Source organism: Natator depressus, chromosome 8 (assembly GCF_965152275.1).
Source record: "Natator depressus isolate rNatDep1 chromosome 8, rNatDep2.hap1, whole genome shotgun sequence".
In the NCBI taxonomy this organism is placed as follows: Eukaryota; Metazoa; Chordata; order Testudines; family Cheloniidae; genus Natator; species Natator depressus.
In genome coordinates this window covers 82,807,296-82,830,531 of record NC_134241.1, presented here as the reverse complement: position 1 = coordinate 82,830,531, position 23,236 = coordinate 82,807,296, and the positions used below count along the sequence as shown (strand labels likewise).

At 42.5% G+C, this 23,236-nt stretch overlaps 1 protein-coding gene across 2 annotated transcripts in view; it reads left to right on the top strand.

Moving 5' to 3' along the window:
* The first annotated feature begins 2,290 nt into the window (after window positions 1-2,290).
* Window positions 2,291-23,236, top strand: part of ST6GALNAC5 (ST6 N-acetylgalactosaminide alpha-2,6-sialyltransferase 5) — a 95,089-nt gene continuing 74,143 nt past the window's right edge. Inside the window, exons 1-2 of one of the 2 annotated variants that reach the window (XM_074961502.1) lie at window positions 2,291-2,694; window positions 3,747-3,989. In XM_074961502.1, the coding sequence (XP_074817603.1) occupies window positions 2,640-2,694; window positions 3,747-3,989 (298 nt within the window). In that variant the 5' untranslated portion in view covers window positions 2,291-2,639. The remainder of the gene's footprint in view (window positions 2,695-3,746; window positions 3,990-23,236) is intronic. The other variant, XM_074961503.1, reaches the window with a different exon arrangement.

The following is a 23,236-nucleotide window of genomic DNA, read 5'->3' as shown; positions in this document are numbered from 1 at the left end:
ATGAACTCAGCCCATATTCTTCTACTTCTTGCTAGCCTAATTATTAAATTTAATGTGTGCGTGCATATAACTATATATCTATGCATTTATGTAGACACAAATATATTTTCTTAAATATAAAACCCCACAAAGCTAAAATGATTAACTTGTGGGAACTTAAAATTAAATTAAGTATCTGGGCTGTTTTCCAGTTGATTTATAATTTTCCCTGGACAAACCATGCTTATACATAAAAACTACTGCAGAATTTACTTTATACTACACTATTTGTGTCGCTGCCCATTTGACTGCCAAGATTAGTGTTTATGGCCAGGATGGCAATCTAATTAAATATCTAAGAATCAGAAAACTGGACAATATTCAAGGCCAACTCAGCATTAAATTAGAAAATTTAGCCTGGCTACTCTATCAATATATTCAGCTATCAGCCCAGCTACTACCCCAAACTATAAGTTTAATGAATTTGGTCAGCATACTGTGTCACAGATGTCTACATACAGCCATGAACCTAAATCATCATAAATAAGATGCTTCAGTTGGGCATGGCAAAATATATTAGAGGAGCTTTGTCAGTTACCAGCAACCTGCTTGCTGATAGTTGAGAAACAGCACTGTAAAATGCATGAGCTGCCTTTTGTAGTTTTTTGCAGGAAGCCTTGGAGAGCCGCAGATAATTTGCTTTCAATGATTCATCAAGTTGGCCCTTTGTTTCACTAATTTGAGTGTCAAGTGCAACCACATAATAAAGAATTACCAAGACCGATAAGATTATTCTTATACTGTAGCTCCTGTCTTAACAACTGGTACTATTCTAACCTAAACCACAAATGGAATAAATAGCAAGTATACTTGCAATGCCAGCAATCTTCTTTGAAATGACAAAGCATGTTTACTGCCATCTCCACTGATGTAGCATACATTTTTGTTTCTGCTAATAATTTCTACTTTCTTAAAAAGCATCACCTGCTGAATGCTGTGCCATAGCTAGAGACGACATTTGTTCCACTGTTAGTCTACCAATGAATTAGTAAAGATGAAAAATGAATTTCAGCCTTGAGAAATTGACAATTCCAGCCTTGAGAAAGATATTATTGTGAACATGGTTGAGTTAGCCCGCTGATCATTTTCTCCTTAATGTAGTCTTTAATGTTATATTGCTATAGGGTAGATGTGAAGTCATATATTAGAACTATTATTTTTGATGAATAATTTCAAGAGAAATATGTTCATAATTAAGATCTAATTTTTTTCAAAATGCTATACTGTCATTTTAATAACTTCATAAGAAACCAATCTGAAAATGGGTTGTTTTGAAGGGGCGAATATATAAATATGGAATTCCTAGAGCAAGAAATTCATGTAATTTAAGTTGCTTTATTAAAGTTTTCACAATTGAACTATGCATCATTAATACAGCAAAATCAAAGAAGGAAACAGTAAAGGACACCAGAGGACTGCTTATGAAATGATAGTAGAACGACTTTTATTTCCAGCAACCAGAAGGATGGCATGAGGAGCAAGAGTACAAGAAACTACAGCTCCACTTACTAGTGAGACCAGCATGTGTTTACATTTTTAAAAACTTATTATGAAGGGTTGTTAGATAATAAGGAAGCAGGAAACTCTAAAAGTTGTTAATACTATACTAGAAATGGAGGGTGTTAAAATATTTACAAACAAAAAATGAAAATTATTTAGATAAAAAATTGTTGCCTCAAAACCACAAGGCTCAGAAAACCCAGTTAATCCTTAGAGAGGGGTGAATCTTCCTCTAGGCAAAATGGAAATAAGGTAATTGAAGATTGGGTCCTAGTGTTAAAAGCAGGATTTTAAAAAAGGCAAAGCTAGTGTCAGCCTGCAGGGATATAATGCCGTTGTAGTTTGAAAAGGTTTCATTTATGTTGATCAGAATCCCACCCACTGATTAAATATGACATTGTGCAGAAGACTGTAGAGTGTGTTTCTATCCCTCTCTGCTGTTCTGTTTCAGAAGAGGGGAAAGTGGCTGCTGTGTGTCTGCTGAGATGAGGTTTCTTTCTGAGGAATAATGCGACCTAACTTATGTCTTCCTTTAACTTCTAAAAAGAAAAGGAGTACTTGTGGCACCTTAGAGACTAACCAATTTATTTGAGCATAAGCTTTCGTGAGCTACAGCTCACTTCATCGGATGCATACCATTTTTTCATGCTTTGTGTGTATAAAAAGATCTTGTGTACTTTCCACAGTATGCATCCGATGAAGTGAGCTGTAGCTCACGAAAGCTTATGCTCAAATAAATTGGTTAGTCTCTAAGGTGCCACAAGTACTCCTTTTCTTTTTGCGAATACAGACTAACACGGCTGTTACTCTGAAACCTTTAACTTCTACTTATCCTGAAACTGCCTCAGTGCTGGAGACGAGGAAGGACCCGGAGTAGTTTAGGACCCAGCAGACAGTGGCAGGCGGCAGTTGTGTAGATCACTGAGAGACTAAGAGGGTCCAGTCCAGTTTTAATTCTGTCTCTAATCTCTGCCACAGCAGTGCTTTCCCCAACAGCCCCAGCTCGGGCTCGGGCGTCTCTCTCTCCAGCCTGATCCCCGGCAAAAAACATGTCACGGGCTTCCTCACAGTGGCAACCCTAGAGGGAAAAGTGGCCCCAGATGCGCAAGCCTGAGGATTCGGTACAAAGAGGTGCACAAAATGAAGACCCTGATGGTAAGTCAGTTGTTGGACCTAATTATCCTAGGTCACCCGAGGACCAAACGAAAGCAGCCCTGGTGGGGAAGAGGACGAGGGTAGTGGATCGGGGCTAGCCAGGGCATCAGACATATGCTCCAGCCTTTCCAGGGCTGGTATCTTCTCTTTTGTTATATTTGACGAAGGGGAACAAAACCGAGGAGGAGGAGAACTTTCCACCTGCTTTTCTTTTATTCATGTGCAGCGTTATTGTTCAGAGCGGGTGGAAAACAGATCGGCTTAAAGGATGAGTCTGGATGTAACTTGGCTAGTGCAACAATTCCTAACAGTCATGAAAACGCACGGATGGAATGGCTAAAGGGGGATGAAGGCACGGGAAAGAGAGCGGAGGGAGAAGGGGAAGCCTGGGAAAGGGAAGGAAGGAGAGGGGGACAGGGAAAGACGGGGCTGGGGGGCAGAGGCGGAAGGAAAAGAAGAAGAAGGGGAGGAGAGATGAAGGGGTGGAGAAGAGAGGGAGGCGGCGAGAGGGGGAGAAGAGGGGGCGGCGGCGGGGGAGGGGGGATTATTGGAGTTCTCTAGCCGCACTTTTGCCTGGTCTTCACTGGTGTCAAACTTGCAGGAGCTGCACAGGGAGAGGCGCGGCGATTGCTGCCAAAATAGACACCTCACCCGAGCAGCTGCACCCTCCCGCCCGCCTGGATAGACACTGCCCCGCAAGTGAAACAAACTGGGAGCCCCGCCTTCGCCGCTGCCCCGGGCTAGGTGGAGCCCCCTGCAATGTGATGGCCCCCCGAGAGAGGGGGGCAAATAGGTAGCGCGGCATAGGGCTGGACGGGGTGTGTGTGTGTGTGCAGAGCAGGAGACCCAGACTCCAGCCCGTCTCCCCCGCTCAGGATTTGAACCATCCCCCCTCCCCTCGCCTCCTTCCAGGGTGTCCAGTCTTTTCCCACGCGGGTCGGGGTTTGAACTGCGCCCTCCCCCGTTAGGCTCCCTCCGTCCCGGTCTGTGCCCCAGGCCCTGCGCTTTGCAGTTCGCAGCGGGGGCTCAGTGTCTCTTTGTCCCCTTTGCAGCGCCATGGGCTGGCGGTGTGTTTAGTGCTCACCACCATGTGCACCAGCTTGTTGCTCATGTACAGCAGCATCGGCGGCGGGGGCCAGAAAGAGCCGAGCCAGCACCAGCAGCAGCAGCAGCAGGTGGCGGCGGCGGCCAGTGGGAAGCCGGAGAGCCAGCAGCTGGGCCCCAGCCAGCAGCGCCCCAGGCTCCCTGTGGGGGCTGGGCTCCTGGAGGGCTACAGCGGCGTCCTGGACCACAAGGTGAGGCGATGGGACCCCGGCCTGGACACAAGGGCGGGGGGATGGAGCACCCCCTGCAGGTGCAAGGCCCTTTGGGGGATCTATGGGTGCCTCCCACATGGTTCCTCCCAGCTCAGGGCCTGCTCTCCCAGCAGAAGCTTTGGCAGGTCCTGAATGATTGGCTCAGACATGTCATTTGGCACCATTCCCCTGGGAGAGGGGTGGGACTGGGGTGGTGGTACTCCGTGTCCATGGGGTAGCCGTGACTCCTGCACCCCTTGCCCTGGTGTGACTCTACTGCCCTTTGTTTAATGGGAAGCGGGACTGTGACTCATGGTGGCAGGGATGTCATTGTTTTCTGCTTGTTCTATGTGTATGTGGGAGGGGGTGGTATGACTGGCACCCTTAGCCATTTATTTGTGGTGGTACACCAGTGGTTTCATTGCTTCTGGACTGATGCCTCTGACCCTATTCTACTCTTCTCTGCTCACGTTTGCATACTGCACTCATTCTTGTAGTATCTGAGCACCTTCCAGTAATGCAGAAAGCAGTGTGGCTGCACCTCTGTTATGTGTTTGTTTCTCCACAAGCGCTGTTTTATTTTGGATTTTTAAAAAATAACGTACATACCCATTGCTATAGGTTTATGTTAGAGATAGTAAGGTCAAAGAACAGGGCCTTGACTTAGAGTGGAAGGTGGTGCGGCTTGCGATGATCCTTAGTTCTTGTAAGAGTTCACGCCACAGACTTGGACTGGCCCCCAAGAAAGCATAGGTGAGCTTCATCTTTATTGTAGAAAGGTCCATTGTGCCAGAAGAGTGAAGTTGTCGACCACGGTCTTCCTCTTGGAGGCATGCTGGCTGTGGTGCATCTCTGTGATTATGTACATTGCCATCCTTTGATCTCAGGTGAACAAACTCTGGTGCCGTTCACCCATTCTGGGTAAACTGTGGTATCCCTTCCCTCACGTTGCGCCGCCTATGGTGCTCAAAACCCCAGAGTGGGCTGACTGGGAACACTTGAGCCTGGGATGTCAGACTTCCGTATCCTTTACCTAAGGGTGGACGGACTCTGGTGTCCATCACCAGTGGTGTGCAATCTTGGCTGCCCCTCACATAGGACAGACCTTAGTGCCCGTCGTTTGGCATGGGTAGATCCTGGAACCCCTCACAGAAGGCAGGAAGGTGGATGGAGTCTAGTGGAGTAGGGCTCTCTAATGTGGTATCTAGACTCAGGAGAAGAAATATACAAAAGAAAGATATTGGCACGTATAAAGGTTGTATTTTGTGGTTGTAGTGGCATTTCCCTTCAGGGATAAAATTTAACAATTATTCACAATACTAAAATGTCACAGGCTACAGTATGTACGGCTACGGGCATTAGTTTACTACCAAAGTAAATCACCTTAAGGTTGAGGAGAATATTTGTCTGAAAATCAAGGCATTGGGCCTTGTAGAGCAAAGTATCACATCAGGAATGTCTACGCTGCAGTCGAAGGTGTGGTTGCAGCTTAGGTAGGCATACCTGCACTAGCTTCAAGCTAGCTAACACAGCTACAAATAGCAGTAAAGATGTGGTGGTAGAAGCATCAGTGTGGGATGCAGAAGCCTGCCTGGAACCCTCGCTTGCCTGCATTGAAACCCCTGCCACCTTATCTGCATTGGTCTTGTTAACTGTGCTAGCTAGGTTAAAGTTATTCAGGTATGCCTATCTGAGCTTCAGTCACACCTCCAACTGCAGCATAAACATACCCTAAATTTCAGTTATCACGTACTATGCTCAGATTACCTACCACATTCTTCTTTCACTTCATATACAGACAGAATAGTAGTTCCAGGTCCACTCAGACATGGTGGCCACGCAGCTTCTAAGAATATGGCTAACATATCTAATTTCGTATTCACTGTTGAAGAATGCTTTGCATGAGCCTCTCAGCACCTACTGAGGTTTGAAACTTTTTTCTTATTAGTCTTTGTTTTCATGCATTTTACCTTGATTCTGCATCACAGCCAATGTTCTTAGCTTCAGCAGCCTTTTGCACTTTAGAAGCTGTATAATATTTTTTTGTTGAACTGAGCTCTTAAAAATTGTGGAAAAAGCTGGATGGCTCTGAATCTGGTTCTTAGCATTTCACCCTTAGCATCTCAGGCCAACAGTGATTGAAAATCATTGCCACCTGATCACTGAAATAAGTGGGACATCTCTCTTTAGTTCCTAGTAGCCAGGTGTTTACATTATAAAAACTATCAGGAGTGGCACAGAATCACTGTTTGTTGATAGCTGCTGCTGAGAGGTCAAAGACTGAGGGAAATAGCAACCACCTTGCTACTCCTAGAAGCTCTTACATCACAGCAAGACTGCGGCACATTGTCAGGCCAGTCTGGAGAAGCTTTCCCTGCTTTTGTCTGTGCTGTACTTGTTCAATGACTAAAGAGAGGACACTGGTCTCACAGACTATCAAAGCAGCACCTTTCATGACGTCTGTAGTTGATACGAATTTTTATATTGACTTCCACAGAAGCAGGATCAGGCTCTGCCTAGTCATCAGACAGGGGGATGTAACTTTTAGATAGTTTATCAAAATGAGGATCACAATGTTAGCAATAAATGACAGTGCTAATATTTTATGAGCAATTACCGCATGTGAGTAGGACAGAATTTATGAAAACAGAAAGGCTAGCAGTATTCTAAATCTTGCAAGAAATAAGTATTTAACCATCTGATTGTTCTGAAGTGAACATGAGAACAAGACTCTGGATAGTTAAAAAGCTTTTTACCCAACAGTGGTTACTACCAATAACGTGAGAGTTCTGCCACAGATGTAATTGGAAAAAATTTCAGACCACCAAAGATTTTGCATTTCCCCCCCAAAAAAAGTACCATAACAAAACCAATCTTGCAAACAAAATATGAGTTTTTAGGCCTTTGCTGAAGCACTCGGAGAACTTGATGACCAACCCACTAATTTACATGGATCACAATGATATTTATATATATAATTAAACAGATCAGAGAGTAGTACAGTTAATCAAGTGTTTGAAGAAGAGTCATTCTGCAAATAGTCTTATAGCTCCATAATCTCTCAGACCTTAGTGCTGGGACTTTATTCCTAAGTGGAAAAAATTATTCTGCTTTCGTCTTTATTCCATCCACCTAAACAGGCAACAGCATTGACATGTTTGGGATGAATGGCTCATAGTGTCATCACATTAACCATTCTTATCTGGAAAATTATGGGGATAAGGAAAATGAGTCTGAGGGTTCAGTCTATTCCATTTTGTTATATCACAAAATCATACAGCATTTTGGAATAGAGTAGTCAATTGCTCCTAAGGAGATCAAGGAGAGTGGTCCTGGTGAGAGGGGGGGTCAAACATTGAAGTTGAGCTGTAATGGAGACTTTTGTGGCATATGGCTAGCAACATGAATGAAGTCCTCTATCCATAAAAGTTCCACTGTGGAGTGGAGACTTTATTATGCAATAAACATCTTGATGGAGGCATTATGGTGTAACAGATCTACCAGGGGGAGACTTTATTCTGGAATAACCTTGTCAGGGGAGAGTGTGTCGTGACATAAAGCTCAGCAGTATGTAGTTATGTATGACAGAGGGGTTTTGGCTTCTTTTTATGGCACTGCCTCTGTGTTTTGAGATAGTGGAATTAGTCTGTACATATAACATATATAGTTATTAAACACTAATACAGTTAAGAGATTAAAAAATGGAAAAAGTATTTAATGTTTCCATCAAACTTTGAGGGAGAAGAAAGAGTACAATCGGATACAGTGTTTGATTTTAACAAGACTTGGAAAAGATTTAATTGGGTGAAAAAATATATACACATAGTAGAGAAATGTGTTTTACCAGGCTTACATTTGGAGCTGTTTGAAAGTGTTATAATTAATTGGATGCTGACTTTCTTGTGTTTATATTTTGTTGCTTTTGTGCCACCAGCAGTGATCTCTATTTTTCTCATCTTAGCAAATCATAATACTGGTTCATTGCATTTTGATTATCCTTGTTTAAAGTTTTTAGCAGCTTCTGTGTGCAATAAGTGATAACATTCAATTTGCATTACAGAGCATGCGACAGAGATAGAAAATGGTACCGTTCGCTGTATTCCAGATTGCAGGCACCTCTGCACACAGCCAGCAGTTCTGGCTTGGCACTGTTACCATCTGTAATCTCTCAAAGTACTGTACACATTACTGTTGCTGATTACGTATCAGTCAGCTTAGCATGTTATGCATTTACGGTTTTGACTTAAAAATACAGGGTCAGATTTGTGCTGTCCTTAATTGAGCAAACTTTCCATTGACTTTATTGGTAGTTTTGCTTGAATGTGTGGACAACAGAATTTGGCAACAGAAAGTAAAAGACAGAGAGGGGAATGCAGCACAGGTAGCTGTGTGAAGTGTAAGTCTTAATAAAATAAGAGTTATCTAAGGTGGAATTTGGCTGATGGAGATACTGACTATGGATATGCAGTATAATTACACAGGCCAGGAATTTAGTTAATTGATAAAATATGTTAGCAAAACATTTTTATCAAAACAGAAACACATTTAAAGAAATGTAGCTACCTGATAAGCCTGAGTATCTAGTGTAGCTGAAGGAACTTGGTCTCTGGTCTCTTATTTCATTATGCATGTAAGGTATGAAGTTGTTATACATAAACTCACACCATGCAACTTATAAAAACAAGGGTGGGCCACATTGGGTGGGGAAATTGTATGCAGGGCCATGAATGTAGGGCTGGGGCAGGGGGTTGGGGTGCAGGAGGGAGTGCGGGGTGTGGGAGGGGGTGCGGTGTGCAGGAAGGGGCTCAGGGCAAGGGGTTGGGGCACAGGAGGGATGCGAGGTGTATGAGGGGGCTCAGGGCAGAGGGTTGGGGTGCAGGGAGGGGTGAGGAGTGTGGGAGGTGGCTCAGGGCAGGGGGTTGGGGGCTCAGGGCAGGGGGTTGGAGTGCAGGAGGAGTGTGGGGTGTGGCAGGGGGCTCAAAACAGGGGGTTGAGGTGCAGGAGGGGTGCAGCAGGCGGCTCGGGATAGGGGGCTCAGGGCAGGGGGTTGGTGTGCAGAGGGGTGCGGCAGGGGGGCTCAGGGCAGGGGGTTGGGGTGCAGGAGGGGTGAGGTGCAGGCTCCGGCCCAGCTCCGCTTACCTTGAGTGGCTCCGGGGTGGCAGCGGCATGCAGCAGGGCTAAGGCAAACTCCCTGCCTGTCCTGGCCCCACGCCGCTCCCGGAAGCGGCCAGCACCATGTCCCTGCAGCCCCTGGGGGAGGGAGGGGCAGAGGGATCCACGTGCTTCCCTTGCCTGTGGGTACCTCGCCCGAAGCTGCCATTGGCCAGGGTTCCCCGTTCCCTGCCAATGGGAGCTGCAGGAAGCAGTGCCTGCAGGCGAGGGCAGTGCGCGGAGCCCTCTGCCCCCTGCTCCTCCAGGGGCCTCAGGGACATGGTGCCGGCCACTTCGGGAGCGGCGCGGGTACAAGCAGGCAGGGAGCCTGCCTTAGCCCCGCGGCGCCACAGGGGTGGCAATCCCGCAGGCCGGATCCAAAGCCCTGATGGGCCGGATCTAGCCCGCAGGCCGTAGTTTGCCCACCCCTGGTGTAAAAGCTTGTACTAACACACACACAAATAATGTGATTCTGATAACATCCCTGGTTACTGTGATCGTAAATATCAAAGGCAGATCCTAAACTGGAGTAAATTGTCATAGCTTCAGTGAAGTCAATGAAGCTATGACAATTGACAACATCTGAGGATCTGTCCCCAAGTAGTTTGGATGTCATCAGAACTCAGAAATGTGTGTAAAGCTTCATTCACTTCTTTTGCTTAATGGATTTTATATATTTGAAGAATTTTAACAACTAAAACTAGTTTTTATTAAACTCATCTCTTTGCACTGAACTTATCCGTGTGTTCAGTGTTTTTAAAATGTTCTTGCATAGAAACCCAAACAACACAAAACTATTTGGGAGATATTTTTTTTTAGTCCTACAGATTGATTTCGGTACAGTTATGAACAACAATGGGAGAGGTGGTCAGACTGAGACAGAGTTAACTCAGGCTAATTCAGCTGACAGTGGTTAATTTGCATATTGCAGTCCTTTTTGGTTTGAAACGCTGTAAAAGTATCTAGGCCTTTTCTCACACTTTCAAAATGTCACATTTCATGTGTATTATGTGACATCCATGAAATGTACCATAGTGCTCTGATCCCTTCTTTACAACAGACTAAGGTAGGAAGTTCTTTTTCTTTACAGACTTTGTGGAAAATAGCAGAACTCATAGAAGGACTCTAAAAATGCAGGATCCATTTTTTGTCTGTGGTTTCTCCATTGATCCTAGTTATGACCCTCACTCTGACTTGAGAACAATGAAGCTACAGTAAATATCTCTCTACTGTGAATATTAATATAATCATATATTAATAAATAATAGCAGCATCACACACACACATACCCTAGAAGGTTCACAAAATGCTTTGTTTTTCATCGTTAGTTTCATTGTTCTTATATGTATCTGTAGTATGCACTGTACTGTACTATTATATTGGATATCCTTTTAAATTTGCCATGTTGTACAGTTCTCACATGTTGAGTTTTACTTATGGGCATTTCAGGCAAACTGTCCTCTTAAGAGACCCAATTCTGCTTCTAATGACTACAGTGGGAGCAAGGCTGAGCCAAAGGAGACTAGCCATGAAGGAAACTGTAGTGTTTGCCCACCTCTGCTTGATGACTTTCCCTTAAGTTTTCCCCTTTAACCTGTACTGGAACTTAGGTGGAAATTGGAAGTCAGAATTTATAGGGATGTCTATAAATCTGCAGAACTTCTGATTACAGGCAGAGCTTTCCTTTTGTTACTGACCTTCTACATTAATTCAACCTGCATTGCTCAGTACAGCACGGTGTACAGTGCTATTGATGCAGAGATGGCATTGATAGTAAGGAATTCAGTGTATTAATTTAACTTCTAATTAATGCAATTATGATCAAATCAGCAGAGCTTTGGTGCTGATATAAACTGATGTGACAGCCCAAAGGTCACTTTCAAGGTGAGATTAAACGTCATACTGTCTCACCTCATCCCTAAGTAATGTGTCTCCATTAGTCAGTGCTATTTTATTCTAACAGGTTTCAGAGTAGCAGCTGTGTTAGTCTGTATTCGCAGAAAGAAAAGGAGTACTTGTGGCATCTTGGAGACTAACCAATTTATTTGAGCATAAGCTTTCGTGAGCTACAGCTCATTTCATCGGATGCATTCATCCACTGAATGCATCCGATGAAGTGAGCTGTAGCTCACGAAAGCTTATGCTCAAATAAATTGGTTAGTCTCTAAGGTGCCACAAGTACTCCTTTTCTTTTTGTTCTAACAGTTAACATTAAGTGCTTTAAGACCAGGTTAATTAGTGAAGCTTCCTGTCAGCTTGAAAAGCAAATACGTTAAGTTCAGAGACTCCTACTAATGGTTCTCAAATTCTCACTTTTGAAAATTTCCAAATGCCTGTGTAATTTAATTGTAGATAAGAGCCAGATTCTCCCCTGATCGCCATAAAACCCTGTGGGGCAATCAGAGCCTCCTTGCAGCAGAACTGGTGGAGTTCCTTGGTGCTAATGGTGGGGTAGGGGCCACACAGAGGATATGTGCATTGTGGAGTTCTGTTCTGTTGGGAAAACCTGCATGTTAGCACAGGTGATGGGACGGGTGAAGATGGGGCTGGGATGGGGAACCTGCTACTGTTTGGAGTGTATTCTGGAGGAGAGGGTTTGCCCCTAAATGCATAAGAGAAGTGCACTGCATGTTTTAAGTATGTGTATATTAAGTACAATCATAAATATTGGATTCTCAAAGAAACATTGTCAGTTATAATGTAGGACAAAAATAAATTATTTTATAAGTGAGATGCAAATCAATTATATATAATTAGTAAAATTAAACATTCCCCTGGTGTGTTTTGAACCCAAACACAACAGTATTGTGTTAGTGCATAAGAACCAGGAGTTGTAGCATCACTGTTTAAGAAAAGGGGACTGTAAAGAGTAAATCCACAGCATAAATGGTAAACAAGCAGCATAGGTTAATTTCAGTTTTAATAATCTAGAGTGTGGTTAGTAACACAGGTTAGAAATTTATAAAAAAAACCATGATTTATACTTACATGTGCCCCTTTAAGATACCATTGCAGTTATATTCAAAAATAGCATCACAGAAGAGATACTTTGATTAAAAAATAGTGTGGAATAGACAAAGGATAACGATTCTCAATTAGTAGTCTCTGAACTCTGAATTAGCTTTGCTTTTTAATTCCAGTACTTAATATTTTGTTTTGCCAGCACCTCACAGTGTCATACCAAATAATATCATGTTTGTAGTTTAGTACATTATTAGCATCCTTAGATATTGCCATGGCTTTAGTACTCAAGAACAAAATATTCTATAAAGTTCATATTGTTAGCCAAAGTTAACGTAGAGTATATTTTGTCCTCAGCTGTGGGAGGTCAGGAGTAGAGAGAACAGTTATAACAATAGTCAGTAGAGCATCCGTCCCAGTAGTTTTCTCTAAGGAAAAGAAAAATTAAGCAGGGAAGATCTGTGCAAACATGTACGTGCACTTCAGGCACTACATATAGGAAGCTTAAGGGAAACTGCTCTTCTTGGGAAACTGTTCACGGAGAAATAATCAGGAATAAAAGGACCAGGTTCTTCCGGGACTGCGTTCATCACCAAGAGCGTGTTTCTCCCCACCTTTCCTTCTGGTTCGGAGGCTCAGGGATATGCCTCCTCTATAGTGACATGGGTCACACTCAGGCTCATTTCTCTTCTGAACTTGTGTTTTCTTTTCCTTGCATTACATTCTCTATGGACAGACACCTATTCCATAGTGATGAAATGTGCCCTCTAACCCTGCTCAAAAACATAAGAGGAACATAGAGGCACAGAACTCGCTTCTCCAGCCCACTGCCAGGAAAATGGGCTGTGGTCATAGACTTTGGTAGTCACCATAGCCCCTCCACGCTCCTTAGGTGAGGGCTTTGGGCCGCTTATTATACGTAAGCACAGATCTCACGACCTGTTCCCATCCTGCAGCAGCCCCATACTTGACAGCCTATTCAGGGCCATTGTGCATACCCATTCCAGAGAACACAGAGGATCATAGGCACCAGGTGCAGCTCTAGAACCTGTGACTTCTCATCTGAGCTCCACGGCAGAGTTTAAGGGGCACAGTGCTTCCTTGTGTGAGCCATCCATATTTGGCTGAACTCACCCTCAGAGATTATAACAATTACACCTGTACTTTTAAATATTGCTGTCCATTTTATTCCTAATGCTGCTGTAAAAGGGTTGGTTCCAGCTGCGTCGGCATATTGGTTGGCTCTAAAATAGGAAAATAAAAACTCAAAGTAGAGTCAGTGGTGTGACTGTAACTGGCAGGGAAATGCTGAATTAAAACTGCCACTTCTTTCTCAACTCATCTGCTTGTGCTCAGCTATTTGTTGGGATCCTTCCTAGGAAAAATCCCTCTTCCAGTGTTCAGATCATTTTGTTCTTCATTTTTTTATTGATAAGGATCCAAAATTCATTTTAAAAATTAAAAACATGTAATAACTCCCTGCCCTGCTAATTCCCCATCCATGTGCACATTCCTTCTGATATTGCCTCACTTGCTCTGCCTTTGAATGGGACTGTCCAGTTTTGCCTTTCAGCACTGTAATGTTTACTTTGCAACTATTACAAATAAAGTGGGCCAGTTTATTGTAACCGTGGTTACACTGAATAGTAGACATTGACTGCAAAGTCCCATTGCAGCCAATGGGACTGACTGTGGAGTAGGGTGCTGCCAGATATGAGTAAGGGTCTTGCAGTCTGACCCAGTGCCAGCCTGAAAGAGTGTCAGTAAGTCTCTTCCTCCTCCATGCCACTGGGACTGCCATGGATGTAAGACACGACGCAGTGCTCTAGCTCCATGCAGCATGCTTACCGTGCAGCAATACGTTATTGAGTTAGTCAGGATTTTACATATTACAAATGTTACTTGTCTCGGAGTAGTCTTATTAAACAAATCTTGGTAATGAGAACAGTGTGTCAGATGTTTCATAGACTTCCTTAAAATACCATCTGTCTAACTTTTTGCATTTCTGTAACACCTAACAACATAGATTGAGACTGACAAATGGCATTGATGGCCGCATTTTCAAACCTGAATGCCGAAAGATAGGCACCTAGATCAGAATTTAGGCATTTAAATCACTGTTAGAGACACTGACATCCTGATTTAGACACCTACATCTGCACATTTGTGTCTAAAACCGCCTGTTAGGTGTCTTCCTTTAAACACCCAAGTTTGAAATTCTGGCCAAGTATTGTCAGTATAGCTAGGTTATTACTCTTCGTATTGACAGGTCAGTTCCTTTGCTGAAGTTTGCGATACACCTTATGGTGTTCTTACTACGTAAAATCCTTCTAAAAGGTTGACAACAACATATAAGTCTTAGTTCACAAAGTCCCCCCAAAAACAATAGAATTGTTGGTAGTAGCCTTTCAGTCCATCTAATCGAGGCCTGCTAAGAAATACATTAAATACTATTCGGAAACATACATATGCACATGCATAATTAACCCCTTATTAGATTTAAATACCTCTTTTCTTTCAATCTGTACAAACACCCAAATAGCCACAGTTTGTAAAAATAATTAGAGCCAGATTCTTGGCCTCACCTGTGTCTGCTTTGCACTTCTGCAACAGCACAAAGCAGCTCAGGTTCCTGCACCTTGTAGCACTGGGGGCAGGCATGGCATTGATGAAGAGGGTTGGGGCCTGAAGCGGCTGCTGCTGTTCCTGATTCCCAGCCAGTGCATGGCCCAGCGGGACTGCTGCAGTTGGTGCAGTTTGTAGCAGCCAGGTTCTAAATTATGCCGGGGACTACTTTGGCCCCAAGGGAGTGGAAGGTTTGCCTCAGAAGCACCTTTCACTCCCAACTCAGCTGAGTCTAAACTCATCACAGCTGGGAATCCAGCTCTCAGTGTCTAGATCCTGCTCCTGTTCTCATTGAAGACAATGGCACAACATCCTGGGACTTCAATAGGAGCAGGCCCTGAATCTTTCTAACAGTATGCTCACAACACTCCTGTTGACTTCAGTGTGGAATGATAACATGATATGTCTCCTGGCCTTTTATTTTTTTTCTGCTGGAGAATTACAAAATGTGTTTGGAGCTAATGTGACCTCTTAACATTGCTAAAGATTTAGAGATGCAGTTTGTATGAAAGACACTATGCAGACAAAGCTGTTTATTAGACAAAAATTAAACTATAGCCCACTAAAATATTTTTTCTTCCACCATCTGTTTTTAATAGGAAATAAAAAAGGGCCATATCTCTTTACATCAAAATCTGGAAAGAAAATTCACACCTGAGCTGAAAACCTATCTGCCAAGGTTTATACTGTTGTGGAGTACAGTAAAAGTGCTGAGTTAAAAGCATCTTAGAAATGGGATTTATGACAGAACACTGACAAAGCTCTAATACCTATAGTGGTACTCCCAGACACGTCTAGAATAAAGTGATGGATGATAAGGAGACTCAGCTCTCATTAAAGTTTCTCAGAACTTATTTGTTATAATTATGCCGCTTCCTGGGTTTTTTTCAGTGTATGTGATGATGTCATATCTCCTTTGTATTGCACAAGGGAAAATATTGTTTTAAAAAGACAATATCCTAACTTCTGAACTTTCTGATCTGGTTATGTTGGAGAGTTTACCTAGATAGGAAAAGAGGATTAATGCCACTTGAAAGCAGCAGAGTTAAACAAGGCCACATTAAATATGGCCCTCAACAAAGACTCTGTAAAATTGTTCAATCCAGTGAAGACAGAAAATGCATGAAAACCTTGTGACTGCTAACTGGGTAGTATCTTTATTATCAAGTGGCAAAAATGTTCGTCATGTACTGTAGCTTAAATTGTGTTTCCATATCCTGTCAAGTGTGGATGACAAGGATTGTATGTGTCTTTCTTTTCTGTTACTGGAAGCGCTTTTTGTGTAGCAGTCTGTGCAAAGTACTGCATCTTTGGACTTCAGAATATAAAGTAATGCTTTGAAGACATGAATATTGTAATTTCTGTGTTTCTCTTAGACAAATAGAGATCTGTGCTTTTTAAATTTCATAGCCCATATTTTGTCATCAATAAGAGTACTGAAAATTACATTGCTGTGTTTATTAAAGTTGTGTTTCTATATAGTAATACACATACAACATCTTATACAGCTGTAAGGATAAAGTTAAGCTCCTTTGTCAAGCGTGTTGGTATGGCAGGGGTTTTAATCTTCTACTGTCAGAGCCTGGTTTGGTTTAAGCAGAATCTGTGTGCAAAGAAATTAAAGATCAACCTTTCCTATATTTATGCCTTAGCTTATTTGCACAGAGCAAGGAATAAAAGAGAAGTTGTGTAATACATACGTTCCTCTACAAGAATATTGCATTTGGAGCCCATATTTAGCCTCATAATAACTTGCTTTATGTTTATGCTTCTAAAAGATGAGGCTGAAGTTGGCAAAAATGTTCAAAATTTTAAATCCATGAAAATGAGATCTACACTTGGAGACAGGAGAGCTTATTGAAAAGAGGACAGGGAAATCATAACACAGCTTACTTTTCCTAATTAAAATTCCATAGAGTTGTCTACAGTATGTTCACGTTTTATTGCATCAGTAATTACTCTTCCATTTTCCTTTCAGATTATAACGTTAAGTCACCAAGAAAGCATGTACTGTAGTTACAGCATCTTTAGACAAGGCAAGCCATTAAATAGTCCTACAACAAAAACGGCATGAAAAAAATGGTACAGTTGGGAGGCAAAGTCAAATCCACAGTTAAGGGATTAAAGCTCAATTTCAAGACACAACAGGGCATAAATACAATAAGATTTAAGGGGCAGCTGTGTTATGCTTATAAGTATTAAAGGTTTAGATCTCATCTGTGAATGTCCTCACTTGTACTGGTCTGTTTAATGATGTTAATGTTGTCTTAATGGAAACTTCCATAGGTGTCTTTTAATCAGTTGTGGTCCGCTAATGTACAATTAGTGTAATTATGCAATTTGTGTAAATATATGTAATCACAGAATTGAAAGAGATAATTGTCAAATGTGATGATACCATTTAAATGTTTGATGATGTCTACTTTTTAGGATTGACGAAAAATGCAATGCACCTGTGAAGCAGAGGCTATTAGGTGCAGTAGCTTAGCTGTCTAAAAATATCATTTTTCTAAAATGTCAAAGCCAATCAATCTACGATTTTTGAGTGAACAGGAACAGAGAAAGCCACTGAAGAATCCTAAATTCTTTCTTTTGCTCTTCTTCAAGTATAATCAAAGGATGTATAAACAACGAGGAATCCTTGTGACACCTTAGAGACTAACAAAGGATGTATGTTCTAGAAATGTTGCGCATGCAGCCACCACAGTCTGTAAAACAATCCATCTTCCACCACAGCTCATTAAATAATAATAGTTTGCACTTACATATCCCTGTGCTTCTGAGGATCTCAAAGTGTTTTACAAATATTAAAAATTGAGCCTCACAGCATCTTGGTAACAGAGGGAGGTATTCTCATCTCCATATTGCACAGTAGGAAACTGAAGCACAAAAAGGTTCAGGCCAAATTTTTCAAACTTGGATCCTCATTTGGCATCTAAGGGCAGGATTTTCTGATGCGCTAAAGTGATTTAGGAGCACAAGTCCCACGGAGAGAGAATGGCGCTTGTGCTCCTCAGTCACTTAGGCACTTTTGAATATCCCGCTCTAAACTCCTATCCAGGCACTTAAATAAGTGGCCTGATTCTTGGAGGTGTTAAGCACATGCAGTTCCCAATGACTAAAGTGGCCTAGGGAAGGCTAATCCCTTGAACACTGGCATTTGGTGTGCACTCAAGGGCCACATAATTTACTGCATTCTAATAAATGAAGCTTGAGAACACAGGTACTCAAAGGCTAAAAGTAAGCAAGCACAGACAACCTAAAAGGAATTAGGTCCTGATCCAAAGCCCAGTAACATGAATGGAAAGACTCCTGTTGATCTGAGTGGGCTTTGGATCACTTCACTATATTAGGACCATGTAGCAGGGTGATTACCACCCAAGCTCCTCCTCATGGCCAGAGGGCGCTCTGCAGTACCCTGCATTTGTTCTTCTTGGACTCCTCAAAACTGCAGAGCACAGTCCAAATGAAACACCCCCCCTCTGGGATCCAGTTTATTTAATCCTGACGCCCATTGGCATTCCATGTCCCAGCCCCAGCCCCAGCTCAGTGGCTCTTTCCCTTTGGGTAGGGAGTCCCCAGCCCTCCTTCCTGGAGCTGGATTATAATTCCTTTACTCTCTGCAGATGCCCAAACTCCCTTAGTGGCAGGATCTTCCCTGCAAGAGCATTCTTACTCTCTGTAGTTTCCTGAGGTCCCCGTCCCCGCTCTGCGGAATCCTACTGCTCTTATAGCGGGATCATCTGACCTCACTCAGGTGTGCCTCTTCAGGAATCAGCCATTACGTGCTAACAACTTTCAATCAGTACTAAAATGGATTGCACTGGAAAGTGGTAAGGCTCCTGCAGTCCTTAAAATTCATAGGGCACTCAGTGCCCCACTAATGGGTTAATATTTGTGTGTAACCCTAACTTCCATTGACTGATGCTTGGAAACACAGTGAACAAATAAACATCTGTAAGAAGTTGTTTAATTAGTTGTTTCATATGTGTTTCATTCCAAAAGACTACCAGATGTGATGCACAGCAAGAATTCAATGTGAACAGTTCTTTTTTTGGTTTATGCAGTAATCCGCATTGAGGAAACTAAGTTGGTCTTCCAGTCTTAAAATAATGAAACTAAAATTTAAGAACTGATTTCAGTTTTATTTTCTGAGGACCAGGAACAGATACCTTTTCTCATCCCTTCTCTCCATTGTAGGGAATGGAAATGAAGCGAAGATATAATTGAGATTGGCTCATTTAAACCCAGATAGTTATAGGGAAGAAATGAGAAATAGCGAACTCTGGTTATCGCAAATAGCAAAGCTGTAAACTCTGTAATACTGTTAATGGCTTTGCTGCATTGCCCAGCTTTTAGAATTAAGGGTGCATTCCCCCTCTGCAGCAAAACAGACCATTCTGATTACACCCTGGAAAACACATCTTTTAGATCTGCTGCAAGTGTTTGTGGCTTAAACTAGATACATGATTCACAAATGGTGAACCCTGACAAATAATCCATCAGGTGATGCTGAGACTCTGTCATGAGAGCTTGCCTCCCACAGCTGTGTTTTTTTCTCCTGTATTATGATCCATCACTTGTTGTGCATCGTCTAACAGTCTTATATTGACAAAGACTCTTATAACCTCTCTCTTTGTTTATCTTAGGAGAACAGAAGCCTAGCATTGGATGAATAATATTCACACATATTGCTTTTTTACAGCTAAAGATGCTCAGATGATGCGCAAGCCCTCCTTCGCCTGAAAAAAAAATCACTCTTACCAAATGACCCAATCCTGGTTCTGCCACAGCCAGGGGCACATCTCCCCTGGACTTCAGTGGGAGCAGGAGCGCAACCTGAGTTTGCAGCCTGATTTGATTAAATGCCATTAGGAAGGATTCTCAATGCTGAGGTCTCAATTCTTTGAGACATTCAGCCCTGCCTGTAAAGTGCAGAGCACCCTCCACTCCTACATGGGCGTGTTGATCATTTCCCGACCTACATTGAGCTCAGTAGGAGATCAGGTCCTCTCTCTGCTAAATGCATGTAGCTCGATGAAACGGTTGGGAACCGCTGTAATAGGGTCCAGTCCTGTGAGATACTGAGCACCTTCTGCAACATGCTGAGAGCTCTCAGCTTCCTGCAGGGGGTCTCATTGTTAAAATAGAAGGGGAAACCTAGTATACTGTAAGAGAAATGGGGGTTGCTGTGCTCATGCGTAATTGGAATGAAGGAACTCATGATGTTATTATTAATTCTGAAGCATTTTTATGGTCCCTGAGATAAGGGGCTGAGATTGTTGGAATACGATGCCTGCTTTTATCAACAGTTCCATATTTAAGGAAAGATACAAGCTGTGCATTGCCGGCTAACCCACATGCCCCTCATAATGTCTTCTCAGCCTTCACCTGTGAGGTTTGCGTGGTTGAGAGTTGATGCAGCATTTGTTCTCAGTTCTGGCCTTTATTTAACAACAGTACTATGTTATGAGTGGTGTCTGGATTATAGTCCAGTGCTGAGGGACCACTGAAACCCTGCCTTTTAATACTTCAAGTTAGTGCTGAGCTGAAGTCCCAGAGGTTCACTAAAAGACCAGAACTTTCTTTCATAAACCACTGACCTTTCTTCTTGATTATCTTGGTGAACTGGTGCTGTCTTTCAGTTAATAGAACTTTGTAATCAAGGAGCCAAGAGGGCTGAAATGGAAGCAACAGGTTTGCTGCCAGTTAGATGTTAATGTGAGTTCTGAACATCTTTTAAATGTGTTGTTATAAATCCGCTGAAGGGAGAAGAGTGCTCACATTCAGGGATATATTAATAAAAGTGGAGGGAACAGAAAAGAGTACGTTTGTTAAATAAGGTGGAAAGACATGTCACTCACCTTGAAACCTGAGACATTAGTACAAAAACCTTCCCTCTATAAATGCAAACGTGTGGGATCATATATTACACATATTTAGTTTTCTGAGAGTTTAATATTTCAGTAAATACAACCCCTACTAGTAAATATGGCTACATTGGGAATGACTCTATCATTCCATTCCTGGGCTGGGACAGAGATGGAGGAGGGCAAGGGGCAAAGTATTCTTGGACCATTCAGAGCCCTGCTTGGCCCCAGATGTGAGTTAAAGCTACGTCAGGGCTATTCTCATTTATACTTTGCTTCCTGTAGCCTCCTGTGATCCTTGGGAAGCAGAGAATAGCCACTGTGCTGTGCTGTCCTTTCCGACCATGCCCAACACGAGGGGCTGAGAAAATGGCCACCGTGAAGAACTCTTACTGGCAGGTCCTCTGTATAGGATCTTTCTCAGGAGGCAGTTTCTACCTATTTTCAGGCTGTTATGCTGCTGGAGCAGTGTGAAAGGGCCTGAGAATAAATGACAACCGAGTTTATTGAATCTGTTTTTAGCTTGAAATTATCTTTAAATATTAAAAGAGGAAAATTTCAAACCCAGTGCATTTGTTCTTAGCCACCTGCTGCAGAGAGAGCCAGCTGTAGGAGTTTGTAAGGTTCCACTCTTCAGGTATTACAAGCTGTTCCCAAGGAGAACAAGAAGTGAAAACTTTCTAAAAATATAGGCACCTGGAACCTTTTCATGTGTGTGCCAGAACAGGTGTTGTGAGTGTGGTATCTTCTAATCTTTGCTTTAGCTCCCACTTTTCAGCGCTTAATTCTCATCCCTACAGGGACTATTGAGAAAGAGTCAAGATATAGAACAAATACTATCAGCACCTACATCTAACCAGAAATATAACAACCCCAGTGCCAAATACTCATTTCCCTGTCTTAAACAATTTGTTCAAGCATTTCTCTAAACTCTCACTGGGGACATGTACTTGTAGGACTGATGTTTAGCGCAGGACACATCTCCATCAAACGCCACTTACCGCAAGATGTTTTTATTAAAACCAAGCATTTAAAGAAGACCTGTTTTAATTTGTCTTTAGTGGCAAGGATTTTTTTAAATTTACAGGCAGTTTGTAAACAAATAGCATGGCAGTTTTCAAGTACCAGCTTCTGTACTTAGGGGCCATAAAAGCAGGCAGGTTCCTGTTAGCAAACTTTGCTATTCGACTGGCAATGAACTAGTTGGCTTTGAGCTACATATGAACACATCTCAAGAATATATTTCATATTCAATTAATTGTTTGTATAAAATAATACTTGGCACTTACACTGCACTTTTTATCTGAGATTCTCAAAGCCTTTTGCAAGTGGTTCAGTTTTATTACCCCCGAATCACAGCTAAAAGAATGAAATCAATGTCACACTTCTAGGCATTCACTTTAAATCTTTCTTTTTTGTTTCGTGGGAGATGAAACCATCAAAGACACAGACCAACAGTCTGGCAAATCCTGGATCTCCCTCTCCCCTGCGTGCTTCTTGGAGAAGCCCCAAACGCCTTTTATTCTAGCAGCCAGAAGGACGGGGCAAAGGAAAGTAAACAGATGCAACAAAAAACCCATAGTGGGGTTTATAAACCCCACTATCTAGACCTGACAGTGGGGTGTAGAGTGGGGGGAGAAAATAACTCTTTCATCCCAGCCACCATGAAGTGGGAGATGGAGGTGGGAAAGTGTCTCTCTCTCATCCAAACAGAGCTTTTCAACATTTGCATTGTGAAGTTGAATAACTTTGTGTAGCTGCTGAATCAGTGCAAAGCATTGTCATCAGTTATGGATGATGAATGGTACAGCGCAAGCATTGCCGCTCTGTGTCGGGCTGTCACATATTATCTCGTATATCTGTGACACCATTCAGCAGCGATGATTCTTTGCATGTTTCCTTTGACTCTGCTCAGTACTTTAGCTGTTGGGCTTTAGCAATAACCCTGTTTAGGTAAATGGGGCCATAGATACCTCTCAGAGATGATTGTTTCAGGCTTTCAGGAGGCCAGTGTGTCATTGGGTCATATTTGGAAGTCTGTCTTTGAAGTCAGAAGGGCTAGAGACATAATCTTCTTTCAGTAAAGGTTAAATTCTGAAGAAACTCATGCTCTCAATGAGTGCCAGTATACTGTACCACCATGTATCAACTCAATCCATCCTTAAATGGAAGTATACCATTACTGAGTGATGGGTGTATTTTTGTGTTAAGGTCCTCTTTCCTATGTGTCATTTCCTCATTTTAGTGCATGTTCAGTGCATTACACCATGTAATACTGGAAACCTATGCTCCAAAATTCAGTGCAAAATGTTCCTCCTTTAACTTGTAGATTGTGATAATAATAGCCTTTAAAGCGGAGTGGGGCAACATTTTTTGAATTAATAGTTATATTCGCCAGAAAATGCAGTTTTAGTCAACATGGAACTGTTTGCGAATTTGTCATGAATTTGCCCAAATAGTTTCGGACCAAAAAAAAAAAAAGGGCTAGATTCCCTAGGGGACTTTGGTACCAGTCATGAAATGAAGGCATGGTGTGGTGCCCCCTCCTTATAATCTTTAGTCCAGTGGTTAGGGCACTCTCCTTGGGGGGAAGACCTGGTTCAAGTCCCTGTTCCAGAGTAGCAAGATGAACCTGGGGTG